At 36.4% G+C, this 18385-nt stretch overlaps 2 protein-coding genes across 3 annotated transcripts in view; one reads left to right on the top strand and one right to left on the bottom strand.

The window, feature by feature from the left end:
- The window catches only part of LOC134538388 (valine--tRNA ligase), a 49903-nt gene extending 42833 nt beyond the window's left edge, over positions 1 to 7070 (top strand). Inside the window, exons 19-20 of the transcript XR_010076132.1 lie at positions 793 to 816; positions 7046 to 7070. The gene's annotated coding sequence lies outside the window, so the exon portion shown is untranslated. The remainder of the gene's footprint in view (positions 1 to 792; positions 817 to 7045) is intronic.
- LOC134538390 (DENN domain-containing protein 1A) overlaps positions 3917 to 18385 on the bottom strand; it is a 32692-nt gene continuing 18223 nt past the window's right edge. The window contains exons 12-14 of one of the 2 annotated variants that reach the window (XM_063379675.1): positions 16642 to 16837; positions 13899 to 14177; positions 3917 to 7479 (exon numbers count right to left, since the gene is read on the bottom strand). In XM_063379675.1, coding sequence (XP_063235745.1) covers positions 7027 to 7479; positions 13899 to 14177; positions 16642 to 16837 — 928 coding nt within the window. In that variant the 3' untranslated portion in view covers positions 3917 to 7026. The remainder of the gene's footprint in view (positions 7480 to 13898; positions 14178 to 16641; positions 16838 to 18385) is intronic. The other variant, XM_063379676.1, reaches the window with a different exon arrangement.

The raw sequence follows: 18385 nt of genomic DNA on the forward strand, positions 1-18385 counted from the left end.
ATTATTATCACAGTAATTTTTTGTCACATTTTACCATTTATATTAAATTTAGTATAGACACATTAAAAGTGTATTCATTTTAAAGTAATCTGAAATGGATTTCTGCATACACCACACACTTACAGACTAGCGACAAAAAGGATTGTGCAATTTTTTTTTTTTTGCAATGATTACAATTAAGTTTATTATATAAATTTTTGTCATGACGGCCATTATACGTGGTTGCAGTCTGATGTTCATTAATTAAAATCCATCTGTGACAAGCTGGGAGGAAAAAACTTATCTTTTTTTTATATAAATAAACTAGGAAAAAACTTATCTTTTTTTTATTATAAATAAACTAGGAAAAAACTTATCTTTTTTTTATTATAAATAAACTATTAATTCAAAGGTTTTTTCTTCTTCTATACTTTGAAAGATTTGAAGAAAAATGTTGGATGAGAAATGTAGTAAATTCATAAATTTAACTAGCAGAAATACTGGTGAGAATTTTAATATTTTTCTCTTGATAATTTTTATCACTTTAATGTGTTAACTTTTTCCAACCATAGCAGCTGCTGAAGTAATTTTAGTTCTGCCCTTATGGTTTGCGTATTATTTACACTAATGCTGTCTTTTGGTAAAATTTTGCCGCTGATTGCTGCTGTCGTAATATAAAAAAAACTAGAGCTTCTAAATTATGTTCCTGAAATACACTTTTATACCAGAAGTTAGAAGAGTACAGGAATACTTTCTATTATACATAATCTTTAAAAGTTGGTACTTAGTTTTAAATGGTTTATTTGGTTTCAGCTCTGGTGCAGCCAAAATCGTTAGGTAAGTTATATATATATTATATATATATTATTTTTCATAGCAACATTTTATTAAATTTGTTAGAAAACCCTGGAATTAGTTTTTGCCAATAGTGTGGCCATCCTGTACCAGTCTCAACAAGAGAACAAATATTTTTGTTTGATCAAACTTTCAAACAATACCTTTTTGACTGTGATCATCTTAATACTATGTATCACCACCACTTAAGTAACACCACCGCCTAAGTGACAATTTTTTTCCTCTATGGAAAAACAACCATTTTGCATCTTCTCACGATGTTATTGAGTACTATCTACTGATTAAATATGTAAATCTAAAATAAAAACATAATTTTGTTTTGTTATGCTTGCGTTGGCAAGGTTTTTTATATTTCCTGTAAAATTTGGTTTTTGTCACATAGGCGGTGTTGTTTCTTAATGACGGCACACAAATTTATAATCAAAATATGCACTGGTTTCGCAGTTTTATAAATCAGGATATGTATTATGTTTTATTAAACATTGCTGGTACTCTTGTAACTAAGATGTTGGTATCGGATGATTTCCTTGTTTGTTTCCTGATTTACCCTGTGTGAAGGAACCCGACTTTAATAGGTAAAGGCATAAAAATACATAGTGTGAACTTCTTCGATGCCCCAGAACAAGTCTGAAGTATGTCCAGTCTTGCGAAGTAGATTGATACAAGCCCTTAATTCTGAACGGTTTGTGTGCGTGTGTACGAGAAAATCATTTCAGAATTCAAGCGTGATTATGATTACGACTACACTAAACTCGATTCCACAAACCCCAGATTTAACGAATCAGCAATTTTAAGAATACGTTCTCATGAACTGTCGAAAATTCCAAAATTTTATCACCAAAATATAATCAGAAAAACAGTTTAAATTTTCAATGATAGGTTAAAAAATTTAATTTATAACAGTTAAATTTGTGGGGGGATATAATACTCATTTATTCACAGATTGCCAGAAACAGACCAACACTCAATAAATAACTGCAAGGGTATGCACAAAAAATATAAAACTGAAATAAATACTTGTTCGTGTAAGAAGAAAAAATTGTTTAAAAATTTGGCTGCGATAGCTTCTGCAACATAGGTGGTCGCGCAAAGTCTGTCTAGTACAGGCAAGCAGCGTTATCATGACGTGTAGCTTACCCCTCCCTCTCCTTTGTGGACATTCTTCAAGGCTAAAGCAAATCCCTCCCAGAGATACAAATCATCTTGTCTTACCCCCCCCCCCCCCCCCCTCTTTTCTCTCTCCTAACATTCCAACTTCCTTCCCCTTGTAAAACTTTCCACATGAGAAACTGTCACGATAACCACAACCTCCCCAACCATGTGCCAAAATACCACACTGTAGTATAATCTATTCACTGTAAAATATTTTTAACGCCAATGCGACCACCATTTACCATTAATGCTGTATGCTAATAAGCATCAGACATTAAATTTTTCAAAAATAGGAACTAGATACACTTTCTTCATAAATCACACAGCAGTATTTCTGCTGGAAAATCACGAACTTTGAAATTTCTTAGAAGGAAAAATTTACCAGGACCATATAAATATTTATTTCATCGCAAATGAACTAGACTCACCATTCCTTCCGCCATTCCTGGCCCGTGACGAATAGCAACTACAGCGTGTGCAAAACAGACGTCTTCCGAAAGGGAAAGATATCCAAGAAAAGCATGTTTGGACCACCTACTGTCACCAAATAAAACACAAACACCGCACAATGCGTGGTTAGTCCCTGTGAAATCCCTTCATTACCGCTCCTGCTAGCAGGCGAGACATGGAATGCTAATAAGGATTAAGGGAATCCAGAGGAAGAAAATAGACAGCAGCCAGTATTTTTCCTGCTTGGATGACAAGGTAAGCATTGCTGAATACCGTATTTACCCGAATATAAGACGAGATTTTTTACCATAATTTATCATTCAAAACAAAGGGGTCGCCTTATATTCAGATACATTGATTTTTTGGTAAACATAATTATTTTAGGTCAATGTTTTCAGGTTGTGCAGTAGTTACTGGCTGCACATGTTACGACCGATGTTTTTGGAATGTTTTATAGCACAAGACGGCGCCCATCTTAGCGATTATTTTCTTGTACAAAAACATTAATGTAGGTTATACTGTTATACAGTACTTCTTTGCTGTGATTATTTAAGTTAAACGAACGGTATGTTATTTACATTTTAAATGCTGATGAAACGCCTGTATATTTTGATATGCCTTCAAATTATTCAGTGGATGCTGTTGGAACTAAAACAGTTAATGTGAAGACAAGTGGCAATGAGAAAATGAGGATAACAGTGATGCTTACAGTGTTAGCTGATGGTAGAAAATTGTTCCCTTTTGTCATTCTTAACCGTAAAACTATGCCAAAAGAAAAATTGCCTTCTGGGTAATAGTGAGATATCAAGAAAAAGGTTGGATGACAAGTGAGTTGATGCAAGACTGGTTAAAGGCAGTTTGGGATAGAATGCCTGGGGCACTTTTAAAGAAGAAAGATGTTAGTGTTAGATGCATTCAAAGGACATTTAACGCCAGAGGTGAAATCATGTATTAAAGGTATGAACACCCAACCTTGTTATTATTCCTGGAGGCATGACTTCAAAGCTGCAGGTATTAGATGTGTGTGTCAACAAACCATTTAAAGACAGTCTAAAAGTGCTGTACTCTGAATGGCTCTTGGCCGGCACCCATGCTCTAACACCAACAGGCAAAATCAGAAAACCAAGTATAGCAGTCTTGTGTCAGTGGATTAAGGCTGCATGGGACACAATCTTATCGGAAGTGATCATCAAAAGCTTCAAGAAATGTTGCATTTCTAATGCATTGGATGGCAGTGAAGATAGTGTCATGTGGGAAGAAGATGCAATTGAAGCTGAAGTCGACAGCAGTGAAGATGACAACAATGAAGATGATGCATCAGCATAATGAAACACTATAACAGTTTCCAACAGTTACAGTAGCAGCCATTTAGGTATTTATTTCTGTTTGTACATAAACTGTTAACAGTATTTCAAAAGTAGTGGTTGAAATCCTTTGTAACATTCATATTTTCAATTTTATATCTAATTTGTTGGCATGTGTTTAATACAATAAACAATTATTTTCCTGAAAACATGAGGCTGTAGTTTGGGAGTCGTCTTATATTCGGGTAAATACGGTAATAAAAACCAACAGGCACAAAACAGCTACGCAGATGTAGTACCCATTTGATTGTTTCCTGCTGTTTGTGCATATGCAAAAACCAGTCAGCATTAACTACTCAATTTTATTATGACTGTATAAAACTAAACAATTTGGCATATGTTTTTCAATTCATTTAATAGAAACACTACTGTTTCGTATAACTCTAACAGTACACTAAAAATGTATACATTGACAAAAATCTGTGTGTGTTTAATCAGCACCAATGATTCAGTTAAATCAAAATAAACACAGGAAAAATAAATACATGTATATCTACCTACATGGAACACAAAACTTGACAGTGGTGATTATTGCATAATATTTAACACTATTTACAATGTGATTTATAAAATGTCTAACAATCCAACAGCACCATAAATACAAATAATCGCACAAGATAGTCAACAAACCAATCTTTTTTTTTTAACACCAAATTTAAAATATTAGAAGCAGGTGGGAGACAGGACGAAGATTTAGTGACAGTATACAGTCATTCCCATTTAAACTTTCTCTCTCGATACATAACTCACTATATAAATGTAATGATCCATAAACATAGCAACAATCCATCACCCGTCATATATATAATTTGCAGGAATTCAAAAACACTCCTTAGTGAATAAATACTATGTTTATTCGCCACTCCTACAAACGCTTCATGTGTAAATTTTATAATGTTTGCTTAGGAGGCAAACCGCATGATTTCAGATATGTCTCTTAAACAATTATGTCCGTGGTATTGTATTTGTATCAAGATGATTAAAAATCTCTACGGTGTTTCGACTAAGACAGGAAAACACACGGTAGATCAGGGACAAACTGAAATGGTGTGGCGAATAGTGAGACTGGGTTTAACACACAAAAAAAGTCTGTAAGAGAAAACGTGGTAACCTAAGAAATTGGACTGCCACAAAAATGTGGTATAAATCATAATTACACATGAACCTGTATGGTTAAGACTGCTGGTAATACATGAGACAACATAACATAACTTTTAAGTTTTCCACAAATTAACATAACAATAACAAACATTAAAATATTTCATTAACTTCAAGAAAGCATTATTCAAAATTTGAATTTTAGAACACTTCCTTAATGGAAGGAATGATTTATTGTGAAATGATGCAGAGTCCAACAAAATGTTAGAATAACAAACACCACACTAATTTCCTTATAAAGGAGCCATTATATACATGTAGAAAAGAGAAAAAAAAGCCAAAAGTATAGTGCAATGAGGCATGTGTATTAAAAACTCAAAACCACAACAGTTCAGTAAAAAACACCAAATGTGCATTTTTCAAAAAATTTGTTCGCAAAATGCAATAATGCATACATACAACATTTAAGTTGTAGTTCATCTGTATATATTTTGAACCTACGGTATGGTGTAAACATTTCATAAACACTACATTTAACACTTGGTTTTAACTGGCCAAAATATATCATATACATATTTATATTCAAAATTTCTTGCTCTTCAGCTACCATATGTATCTACACCAGACTCATTGACATGATTTTCATAAAACTAAACATCAACACATAATTTTACTGTATACAAATAAAAATTTAAAAAAAAAAAATCAAAATAAGACCAATAATTTATCCTGATATGTTTTCTACTATTCCCTCATCTATAAAATACTGCCTTAAATATAATATTGATATAGTTTTAAACACAGATTTTATAAATTGAAAATTTATACTGCTACTAACTTTATGTGAAACTCTTCAAACAATAACAAGTATACTAGTATACTAACAAATAACAATCAATTAATTTCTCTTTACACATTATTCAAATCACTTATTGATACACAATCATTGTGACAAGAGACTTAATAAAGTTTGAATAAACATTTAATTATCACCCATGCCTTTCCTGGACTTTCACAGCAAATGAGAGGACTTTATTATGCACAATACATAGGTGGAAGAAAGAACAGACAAGAAAAACATTTAAAATATAAATTTTTCTCACTTAAAACAAAATCCTGCTGTCAAAAAAAGTTATGTTATTATGTGTTTTTAGCTGTCAATAATTTTGGGAATTTCTTATAGCGGCACCAAATTCCCATTGGATGTTGATACAGGCAGCGTATATTATCATGTACTGTAGGGGCCAGGAATCTTGCGAGCTGTCAAAGCGAGGGTGAAGGAGAAAGAGGATGAAGGACGACAGGAAAAATAGAAGTTAAAGGATAAGTGAGTGTAATGCAGTGGGGGATTCCGTCTCCCTTTGTGCGTATATTGGCAATTAGTACACAAAGAGTAACGGAGCCGAATATAAAACGTAGGAAAAGTAATAAAGTGATTCACAGCAGAGAGAGAGAAGTAATTAGTAAAGTAATATCAATCTGTGATCAAGAAGCAATCTTTGTTCTCGGGAACTATGGGATGCAGCTCGCTACTTTCGTGGTCCCTACAGTAAACCCAACAACACAATCGCATAAAAACTAATACTATGGCAGGTAAAACAAAGTATACATACATACATTCAAATGGTTCTCACTAATTCACAGGCAGTTTCAAGCCCGGCGACGAAACACAAACAGTACCGTAAATGCCGGGGTACATTCGCAACAGCACGCCCACAGCACACATGCATGGAAAAAAAGATAGCAGCTGCAACATTGGGAATAGCACACACACACACACACAGGAGAACAGCACGTGTCGAACTTCTAAGTTTTCGCTGTGCTAGGCACTAATTTCTGTTTTTGAGACCAATCTGAATACAATATATCAGCGGCATGGAGTAGCTGGCGATTTCTTTGATATGAGTATTTCGAAACTACCAGTGAAACTGATTTGAGTGTGGTGTTTATGCAAAGGCAAAGCTCTGTATTTAATCATTCCTAAATGTTAAAAGCAAAATGGTAAAATCAAATGCTTGCATATAATAATAGCTGACGAAACTCAAGTGTGCAGTTTGCGTGCCGTCGCGAACGTAGCCCGGCTCAGGCTGCGACTTCGAAAGCAGGTACGGGTGGCGCTGACGCGGCGCTATTCGAACTTTGTCCAGTTGCTCTGCGGCGAACCTCCGGGGCGGGCGGGCGCTGCGTCGCCTTTCCGGAAGCTGTTGAAGTCGAGCCCGTACTCTCTGAGCAGGAGGTCGGCCTCACGGGCGCCCGCCTCGCCCCTCGACGAGTGCAGGAAGGAACGCTGGGGGGCGGGGGCGGGTGCGGGGGAAGCCGCGTGACCGTCCACGCCACCCTTCCCCTGGTTCGCCGACCTCGACGGGGACATCTTCTTCACGGTGGGGGAGAAGTAGGGGTACAGGGGGTTCTCCAGCCCCTCCGCGCCCAGCTTGGCGTGGTTCTGGAACGCCAGCAGCGTCTGGCTCACGCTCGGCAGGGACGACTGGTCCACTCTCTTCTCCTTGGTCAGCAGCGGGTCAAAGTCGTCCACCGGGTTGGAGTCCAGGCATATCAAATCCCGTGATGTCTTTTGCTTTTGCTGAAAAACCAGAACACACATTTAATTGATGAGCTTCTCACTCCTCCCCTCTTTCAAAATATTCATACAAAAAAACTTCCATAAAAACCTCAAACTCTTAAGCTTTGATTACAGAGAAAGCTATACAATCTTAAAACTTATACTTTGACACGCTGCATATAGACTAAACCACTCGTGCACAAGTTTATTTTGCAAAAACAGTAACTATGCTGACACACCATGTTTACCTCGGTATATAATGTAATGATTTTTTACCCAAACTGTGGAAACTTAAAAGTGGTGGTCGCATTATAATCGCTAACTTTTATCTTGCAATTGGGAACAGCTTAGTTGAAAAACTAGCTGCTGCTTGGTGTTTCATAAGAGACCGTGTAAATCACTCTACTGACGAAAGTTGCAACAGAAAGGGTTTAGTGAACATAGAATAACGTTAATAATTTTAATAATTTTCAAGTGCTATGTACTTGAACTGTGATTTCCAATCCTTATAAAGTCTTTTTCATACACTCATAATCAAAAAACTTGGGGTTGCATTAATTTGAGTGTTACATTATTTTTGGGCAAATGTGTAATTTATGTTTTTTTTTAATGTGTGTTGTGCCCCAGCTTGCGCCCAGCCAAATGTATAATTTCACTAAAGATTATGCTATACATACATTTCAAAGTTACATATTAGGGTTCTGTGAGTATTCGAAAAATATACTATACTCACGAATAATCTAATATTGAAGTCAACATCTTAAAGCAATAGTTTTTTAGTTTTACAAGGTGTATTCCAAAAAAAAAAAGAAAATATTTAAATTTAAAAAAACTAATGTAAATTGTATAAAACTAAGATGATTTATTGAAAAATTTAGATTGTTTTTCTGCAAAATTATATATATAAAATAATTAGTTGGATAACGAAACCACTTTCAAACTTGAAATTTTACTGTTTTAAGAGAATGCATTGACGTTTTCTTTATTTTCTTGCATTTTACATCAACATATCATGATTCTAGATTTAGTTCTTTATCATTTTACTGTATTTTGTGTCAATTTTTGTTTAACTCCTGTGATTGTGAACTTTAATTTGTTTTAGAAATATTTCTGTTTTGTGAATAATTTGATATTAGATTCTAAAATTATATTACAACTTTAAAAAAAATGGGTCCACATACTTATGTACGTGCATTAGAAGTTATGCTTATTTGGTGTTATAAAAAACTAACTTTAATTTTGCATCTAAATAATCAACAGAAATGTGTTAATATAAACATGTGCATAAAATTATTTATGTATTTTAGTATAATAATAGAGATAAATTTTCATTAATAATGAAAATCAATAAATATGCTAAATGTTTATTCTAATGTATTATTTTAATTCTAATAAATAATAATGCAAATAAATTTTACATATGGAAACAAAACATCACTTGGATAAACACTTGAAAAAGTTTATAACCACAATTTCTATCACCAATATTCACAAAAGTACTTTTTTTTTTAAATTATATTGGCCAGTATTCAATATCAATTACTAAAGTATATGATTTAAAATTTAAAAGCACATACAGTCAAACCTCTCTGAAACGACCCCTCACGGTTCCCAGGAATAGGGTTGTAATAGAGAGGGGGGGGAGGGTCGTAATAGATGGTTTCCGAAATATTCAGTTCTTTCAAATACCCCCCCCCCCCCCCCTTTCCTCATCTACCCGCTACTCGCTAAGAAACCAGCCGTACAATGGCAGGATGCTGTCACTCACAATGCTAGACGGCATTGCTTTAAACCCACTTCAACCTTCATGACAAGTCCCTCGCCCTACAGGCCACCTCTAAAGAAAATATGTCAAAAGACAGTTTATTTTTACTGGTTAGTTTACATGTACGTTTTCTGCTTGCCGTAGTTAAATAAACTAAAACCCCGATGCCACGAACCCCGGATTTAACGAAGCAGTGATTTTCTGCCGGCTTTAATACTTCCAATAATGTTCATTTAAGAATAACAAAAAAATAATGGGACATTTCCCTTAAAAAATATGGCATCGGTAGGTTCTGCAACGCGAGTGGACGCACACGAAGCTCGCCCAGCTGGCTGGCGGCAGCAGCTTCATGACGCATAAGCTCACCCCTCCCTCCCCTCGGTAACATTCTTCAAGGCTAGCTCATCCCTCCCAGACACACAAACCATCTAGTGTCCTCCCTTATAACACCCCAACTTCGCTCTCCTTTGAAAAACCTTCAGTGAGAAAATGCTCATTTCACCCTCCCTTCTCCCGTAAAATTGGGCTATTATGAATGGTGTACTAAAGCGGTGAGGGAGGGGATAAAATATGTCACTTTTCACACCAAGTTCGAGTTCAGTCATCTCTGGCAAGGAATTTACAAGCTTTCAAACTTAAATATAAATGTATTTTAATAGCAAGGGTCCTATGAAAAGGAATATACCGAATAAAATCAAGCTGCTGTCACCAAACAAAGCATAAAACGGCCCAATGCGTGGTCGCTTCGTTATTGCTTGCGCGAGAGGTGAGAGGTGGGATGTTAGAAGATAAATGCAGGGGAGACAGACGGCAGCGGTGTGTTTCCTGCGTGGGGAATAAGTGGCGTAGCCTTTTTTTTTATGCTGGGTGAAGCGACCTTTTTCTATCAACCCACGGGAAAAGATAATTGCTTGAGCTGTCAAAATAAACATCGCTGCGGCAGTTAAAACAAGTCAAGGCGGGCGTGCATCCAGTCGGTCGCTGTGTATTGTCAACCGATAGTAATAAAAATCAAGAGAAATCCAGCACGTAGCTTTGCCTTAACTGCGTACCACACTAGACACTCGCAAAAAGCTAAACCTAAACACGTTGCCACAAAAACCTTTATCTGCACCCTGCCGGCAAAAGGAACGTGGATGGGGGTTGTTAAGCGCTGACAGCGGCCGACAGGAAGTGGTATCTATTTTTAGATATGCGCTGCCTACGGCAGTACAGCACTCGGCAAAAGAAACGCTGTAACACGCTACTCATCACAAGAAACTTATTTTCTGTCCGATTTTCATCGGATTTTCGGCAATTTTTTCACTGTTCCTCAAAATCGGGTTGTAATAGAGAGGTGGTCGCAATAAATGGGGTCGCAACAAAAAGGTTTTACTGTATATACTTTTAAGTTGTATGTAGCCTTTTACATACTGTCAATTTTTTTTGCATGTTGCACGCGCATCATAAAAATTCATTCTTATAATTTTTTTTCATAACATGCACTTGAAAATACAATTGAAAAAATTTATAAACACAATTTCTATCACTAATATTCACAATAAATAAATAAATGTTTTTTTAGTGATATGGACCAGTATTCAATATCAATCACTAAATTATAAGATTTAAAAAAGCACATATATAATTTTTATTTGTATGTAGCCTTTATTTTGTATGTAGCTTTTCTTTCAGTCCGTAAAAATTTCATTGCTTGGTACATGTGCATCATAAAATTTCACTCTCATTATTATTTCATAACGCATATAACTTAAAAAAACATATTTGCAGAAGCCCACTAAATATACTTTGCCTTAATATTGTATATTTTAAACCACCGGCCTGCTCTTTCAAATTTAGAAAGTACCCGTAGGTTGATATTTGAATTCACATCTAGTGAAAACAAAATCATTACAGACTGACACACACATTGCCTGTTGGGTAAATTGGGGTATAAATCAGCCAAGGCCAGGAGTGTATGGAGGGGATAACCCCCTCCCACCCTTTTCACTGAAATCCTAAAAGAATTTATCAAAATCTATCATTCCCACCAACAAAAAGGAATTAATTTGAAAGAAAACAACTGGCAAGTAGTTCTATCCCCCGATTAAAATTAAATTCTGCGTTCACTCCTGGCCGATGCCTATTGCAGGGAACCATCACAGCACTGGCACGGAATGATTTCAGGAAATCACGGACAATCAAAATCAGAAATCAGGATGGTTGGACCGAGATTCGAATTTTGGTCCTCTTGAATGTTAATCCAAAGTTTAATCATCAAAACAACTCACTCTCAATTTTAAGTTTGGAAGTCTTTTGGAAGCAGACAGTAAGTCTCCTGAACTACAATACAAAAACACAAAGGACTTGGTGAGCTTTAAAAAACTGTCCATAATTATAACAAGTTTTCAAACAGCCAACACACTCCCATGGGATTCTGATATTTAAATGCAGCATAAATTACTGCATAAACACATCAATGCAACTGCAGAAAAACTAATAATATGTCTTGAGAAAAAATAATGTAGTGACGAGGATAGTAGTAGCCAGCACAATAAAAAAGCACAGCGCAAGGCAAAGTGGTTTACACACTGTCAGTCTGTGCAGCCTACTAGCCAGCTAGGTTCTTGTCATATCACTAGAGGGATGATGATAATGGTGATCTTACTGTAATTGAGTAAAAAAAAAATTGCTTACATAGACGAATGACTGAGTTAAACCTGAAACACCTGAATTTGAAATTCTGTCTCACTGAGTTCTCATGGTACATAGTGAATTTGGTCATCTGAAGCAATATCAGTCTCATGTTGACAGCTAGACTGATTGCAACTGGAATGAATGAATTGATCATCAACATCAAGATCATTTTTGATGGAGTAAGGTTGGAATGCAAGGGTGAGAGAAATGGGAATACCCTGAAGAAACCAACAGACTCACTGCAACATTCCCCACTTGCAAAAAAAAAAAAAATTCTGTGTACCCCTGCCGGGAATGGAACCCGGATCGTCTAGGTGACCGTCCAACCTCTGTGGCCCCTTAGACAACATCTTGTCACTCGTCCATAAAGAAGTGCATCCAGCGAAGATGAAACTCTAAATGCTCCCCACTCACACTTTAGTCACCCCGTCATGTCAGATTACAGGTTTTACATACGTAGTTCCAGATTTCTGTGAGAATTTGCATATTTAGAAAATAAGACTATTAGGTTAAGTTCTAATAATTATCCAACTGGACAAATAATGAGAATGAACCTCTAAAGAATGACTGACAACAAATTTTTAGTTATTAATACTCGCAGCAGATGTATAGGGCAACATATATGTTTAGTGGATAATTTACAATGCTTATATAGTAAAACAATTGTACCAGTCACATCACCTGAATAATTTTACAAGAATGAGATAAACCACTGTTGCAGGTGAGGCCCAGACTTAATCCAAGAACCAAGTACAAAGTGCTGCAGCTGCAAGATTGATAAAGCCTACTGCAGAATTGGTGAAGGACTCAAACCTGTACGACTTTAAACCACTGGTTCAAACCCTCATCGCTGACTCAACTGAAAGAGCTGTAAATGAAAATTAGTAGGGATTAATTTGTAGGGCCAGTTACTAAAAAGAAAGAAAGTAATTTTTCACTGATTCTTGGGACGTTAAACACTTGTCGACGAATGGATCTTATTCAGTTCACATGCACCAAAATGCAGCAATTTTTCAGTGGGCAGGCATCAATGCTGTGAATAGTATAACCAACAATCACTATATGTGAACTTCACTACTGAAAATAAACACACTTTTAACCAAACCAGTGTTTTCAAAATTTTTATTTTAATGCAACAGAGTTTAAAATAAAAATTATCTAAATTAGGTGAAGTCTACTGTTTATAAGGTTAGCAAAAATATGATCTTTTAATCAAAGTACGTATGTAAATAATCTTCTTAGAAGGCAAGCATTCAGGAACCAAGCCAATATTTTTCATTAATAATGAAACTTAGATACATTTAAGACTACTTTTAGCAACATACAGGTATTATCAGTACACATGCACAGAACTCAAATTTCACAGAAACATTAACTTGCAATAAACATTTAAAAGGCGTTCCAACACAAACATCAGTTTCTAAAAGCATAAAAAATTTCTCAGCTTTACACCAATTACCAAGCAAAAGCAAACAGATCTACAGTAGAGTATCAACTGGCCGAGTTTATGCGGACTGCTACAACTTAGGACACGAAAAATCTCAGATAACGTGGGCATGATAATAATATTGTCTTTGTTTTCAGTTGGCCCAGGGGTATCATTTTTTGGGGTGGTGTTTATCCAGCTTTTCTCCAGGGTATATTCTTTCATGTCACTACATGATTTGCCCAACCAGTAAATAGCATCTTTGAGGATAATTTTCTTTAGGCTTTCTCGACAACAGTTAGATCATTCTCTAGGTCCTCAAGCAAATGTTGCTGCTAATGGCGCTTTATGGTGGCTCAGATAATATGAATTCTCAGTTAATCGAGACTCTACTGTACTTTGCTTTTTAAATAGAAAGGAAAGAGGTTAAAAAGGGGGTTGGAAAAATCATCAGAAAAGCCAAACATTCCGGATAGAATAAACAAGCTGGAAACTGAAATGGACACAAAACGTAATTGAAAACGTGACCGCTCTTTCGTCGCAGTGCCGCTGGCTTCGACTCGCTGCCGTTACCTTCGGGCTCCTCAGCATGGGGGGCAGGAGGCGAACGACGTCAACCGAGGAAGGGGACGCCAAGTCCCCGTCACCGCCCATCGCGAAGGGTGCCGCCCCGAACACATCACAGCCGTTAAGGGAGGGAGAGCCGTGTGGAACGCGGTCGAGGGGCGGAGCCTGGTGGGGAGGGGACGGGGGAAGCAGGAGGGGAGCGGTGGGGGACGTCCACCAGGCATCAGGGCTGCCACAACCACCACCCGAGGGCTTGAAGCTTTCCAGGCTACGCACAGGCTTCAGCTGCAACGGCATACGTACACACAGTGCAACCGGGACACATGCATGAACACACACATATTTGACAATTTATTAAACAGCACCCTTCACATCACAACCCTTTACGTACCCAAGCTGAATAGCATTCATTCTGTGGCAGCAGCATTTATAATTGCTTGCAGTTACAAAAAAAACAATTTACACATTGATACGGTAAAAAAGCATAACACAGAACAAAGTGCCAAAAGTCTAACATTTAAACCAAACAGGTTCATTTTCACAGATCTCTTACCAGCACAATGAAAGTTGAACAGTTAGGAATCTCAAAAAGAATACATTCAAAAACACAAATACCTATATTAGTTTATCACATATGATGTATCAAGTTAAATTCAAATATGCACATAAATTTCCCTTACCAAAAAAAATTATTGGTCATTATATGAAATGGATTTTTATACAACTAAATCAAAATATACAGTATTAAATCACCTTTTAAAGGTTTTAATTTCTTTTTGCCATTTTAAAGGCTATAAAGAACTAAAATTGCAATCATTAATTGTATAATTAAATTATAGTTCTCTCAGGTACCATTTGTAAAACAGTCACCTCACGAATCTATGTCACTACAACGTTTTTAGGTAAGCATAAACGGTTTGATTAAAAAAAATTAAAGAAAGAAATAAGCCAAAAGTAATTTTGTGGAGTGTGTGTTTTTTTTTTGGGGGGGAGGGGAGGCACGGTGCATTTTGATTCCTTTACTGAGCACTGTACTACAGTTTGTGTTATGTAACTTGTCTGAAATTTCATTCTCAGAAGTAATACCAGTAATAGCTATTTCCCAACTGTTACTAAAAATAGCACCAATTAATGTTTCTTTACAAATACTGACAACCACATTAAATTGTTTACAAACTCTGAACGAGAGCTGCTTGATTGGTGCAAGATTACAGAATTTTCCGAACCATGGAATGCTGGATTAGACATTTCACGGTACGAACAAACTCATTTTGTACAAAGTAAATGACCTATCGTAAGATAGGGCATTTAATTTATAAATAAAAAAAGGTTGCAAAAGCCTTTTCCCCTGGTAACAACTCATAGAAATAGACAGCGACGTAAAGCTGTGCGTGCCTGCCAGTACCAGCCTTACATCGACCTTCGTAAGGAGCGTCAGTGACCATATTAGTTACAGCAAACTTTGGACCCCGAGACAAACGCAGACTACTGATAACAGGCAGAACCAACAAAGATGACATCGAGCCAAGGGCACCTGCGTACGACAGTGCAAACATGGCATGTGTTATCTGATGTGGTGTAAATAACGTACAACACGAGTCGTCTTGACGCCTCTGCGTAGCGAGACCTTGCACACGGGTGCCGAGCGAGCTTTGAAAATAGCTCACCGGTAAAAAGAAAGTATATCGATAGATAGCATTACCCAATGGAAAACCATTATATCACCTGCCTGAGCAATTAGTCCACTAAAGTTAGTTAAAATGACTGAACAACGTGAAAAATGGCCCGCTGGGTTTCTAAACTTTTGAAATGCGTGGATACTAATCATCTCGCACTACCCTGATTTCCACGACAGTACTTTTATAAATAAATAAGTAGCTTTTACAATCAAATGCACACACCAAAATACCATATACTGAGCTGTTTTAAGCCAAAGAGATTGAAATTTTTGTTAACTCTTCTTTTAAAGGAGTTTTAATTCATTTAATACCAATTATTACTCCAAGTTCAAATAAATTTACTGACACTGCAAGTGCTTTTTTATCTATCTTTTTTATAGATTTAAAGGAAAATATTTAGCCGACACTACACTTCAGTTTTAAAATGATATAACTTAACTGCTTATTTCACGTGGCCCTTCAAATATAAAAAAGGACAAACAAAACTTAGTCACAGAAAAAATAAGTTTTTTTAAGGTATGTAATGATTTTTTTTAAAAAGAACATGTCAAATTACTGCAGTTATAACCACAGTATAAAATAGCGATAACAATTTATTTTATTTAAATTTTAAAAAAAGACAAAGAGCCTGTGTCTCGAAAAACCTTAGTATTTAGCTAAATAACGTGCTGTTTTAAAACTGTTAATAAATTAAGCTTGTATTTGTTATATGTTATGATGTTGGGGGAAAACTAGTGAAGGACAAGGGACAGCTGAATATTATCTGCCCAGAGCGCTAGATATGTGAAGTTGGGGCCTGATAACAGATGCTGTATCGTCAGCAACATAGGATATGTTGAAGATTGATATGGAAATAAATCGAGTTCTCCGAATAACAAACACAGCACATGTTAAGGTGGTTTGAACGTCATACCAAAAACTTCACGAAAAGGGACCAAGGATGATTTAAACAAACATTATGTCTTCCCGTAGCGTAGTGTTCGGGTAGTACTTTTTTAGTAAACCTGAAAGACTTTATGCTCATCCTGCACTTTCGAGCACACAGAGAGAGTGCACATCTCTCCACTCACAGTTCTATCGACGGGGGGCGAATCGGAGCCTCCGGAGTCGAGCAGCGAACACTTCCCGGACATGAACTCTTGGAGCGACCCCATCAGGTCCATGTCCAGTGGCGACAGCTGCAGTCCCGGGCCGTCGCCGCTCACCACTTCCGCCTCGGGAGAGGACGGATCCGACGACGGGCCGAGGGACAAATACTGCTTCGATCTGCAACATCGTCAAGCTACACGTCTTCGCGGTCCAACACCGGATTTCTAGAGCATTTACAAACACCAAAAAAGATTAACCATTTTCAAGACTTTTTTTAGGACCTTTTTCATATCGCAGGGTCATATTTATATAATAAAAAAAATTGGTTGTCTGTAAAGTCGGTTTACGGACGATAGTTTAATGTGACGTCATAACAAAACATTGATGAAATGATTGCATACTTTTATGAATAAAATTGAATCATTTTTATTGAATTATCACTATTTTGTATGGATACAAAGAAGGAGTGAAATGAAATCTACAATTTAATTGATATTACTTTTATTTGCACTCATTAATTCAAATATGTTTATTACTTTAACGAAGAGATTATTTTAACTAGGGGTGAGCCAATCACCACATTTGCCGATCATGCCGATGCCAGAAATGTGGTACCGATCATGCCGATTTTTTTGACCGATTAGTGCTTTTTTAAGTTGGTTGTAAAATATGCTCCGAATTACTTAAGTTAAATAATTTTACTTGAAACTACTCATTACTGAATACCCTAAACAAATAGGTTACATATATTTATATGACAAACTTTTGATTTAGACACTGATTATTAGTTGTTCCCATAAACTAATCTGGAAATCTATTAATCCCTTTAACAAAATCTATAACACACTGTTAACCAACTAATCATCATCGTCACACCATTCGAAAATGAATGTTTGTTTACATTTTTCCGCTTTTTGGCGCGATTTAAAATGCTTTCTGCTTGATATTAAGACGCTGTTCCAACTATATGCCAGCACCACCGGCTGACGTGGTATGGCCACTCACGTAAGGCTGTTCCAAACACCGCCACCGTTCGCCCAATCATCTGCGTGCTTTTGTATTTATCGGGTGTCGCTGTTCCAAGGTGACATCAGTGCCCCGAGCGGTGTACGTAGGCCTTAAAACTTCGCCTGTTTGTCTTATCTATCCAAACATTATGCCGGGAAGGAAAATAAAAGCCGTAGTTTTACGTATTTTTACAGTATATTTTTGAGTTTAACATTATAACGTGAGCATGTGTAAGCTTTTGTTTGCTTTAGTGCATTTATGACTAATGTTCAGTAGCGGCCATGTTGCGGTGTTTGTTTATCAGTGACGAGACAGTATTTTACCCAGTTTTTAAATTTCGCTTAAAAACACTGCGATATTGCGTTTTAATACTAAATTTCGTGTAAAAATGCTGTGTTATGGCGATTTCGCGTTTATCGTCGTTTAATCGCGATCGCGAAAAGAACAGGCCCCTATGCATGACTTATTAAACGATTTGGTGTGCTTTTGTTTACTATTTTTTAACAAACGTACTTTTCATGAATATGTTTATTTTTAAAGAATAACTTTACTTAATTTTTTTTTCTGCAGAAAAGATTAAAACACGTAAGTAACGTAAGTGTTACTTTAAAACGTCAAGCAACAGTTCTGAAGCAAAAAATATGTCGGCGCTTTTGTGTTACGTAGAGATTTTTTTGTCTTCAGAAAGCGGTAATCGGCAAAAAGGATTGGCATGCA

Source organism: Bacillus rossius, chromosome 13 (assembly GCF_032445375.1).
Source record: "Bacillus rossius redtenbacheri isolate Brsri chromosome 13, Brsri_v3, whole genome shotgun sequence".
In the NCBI taxonomy this organism is placed as follows: Eukaryota; Metazoa; Arthropoda; class Insecta; order Phasmatodea; family Bacillidae; genus Bacillus; species Bacillus rossius.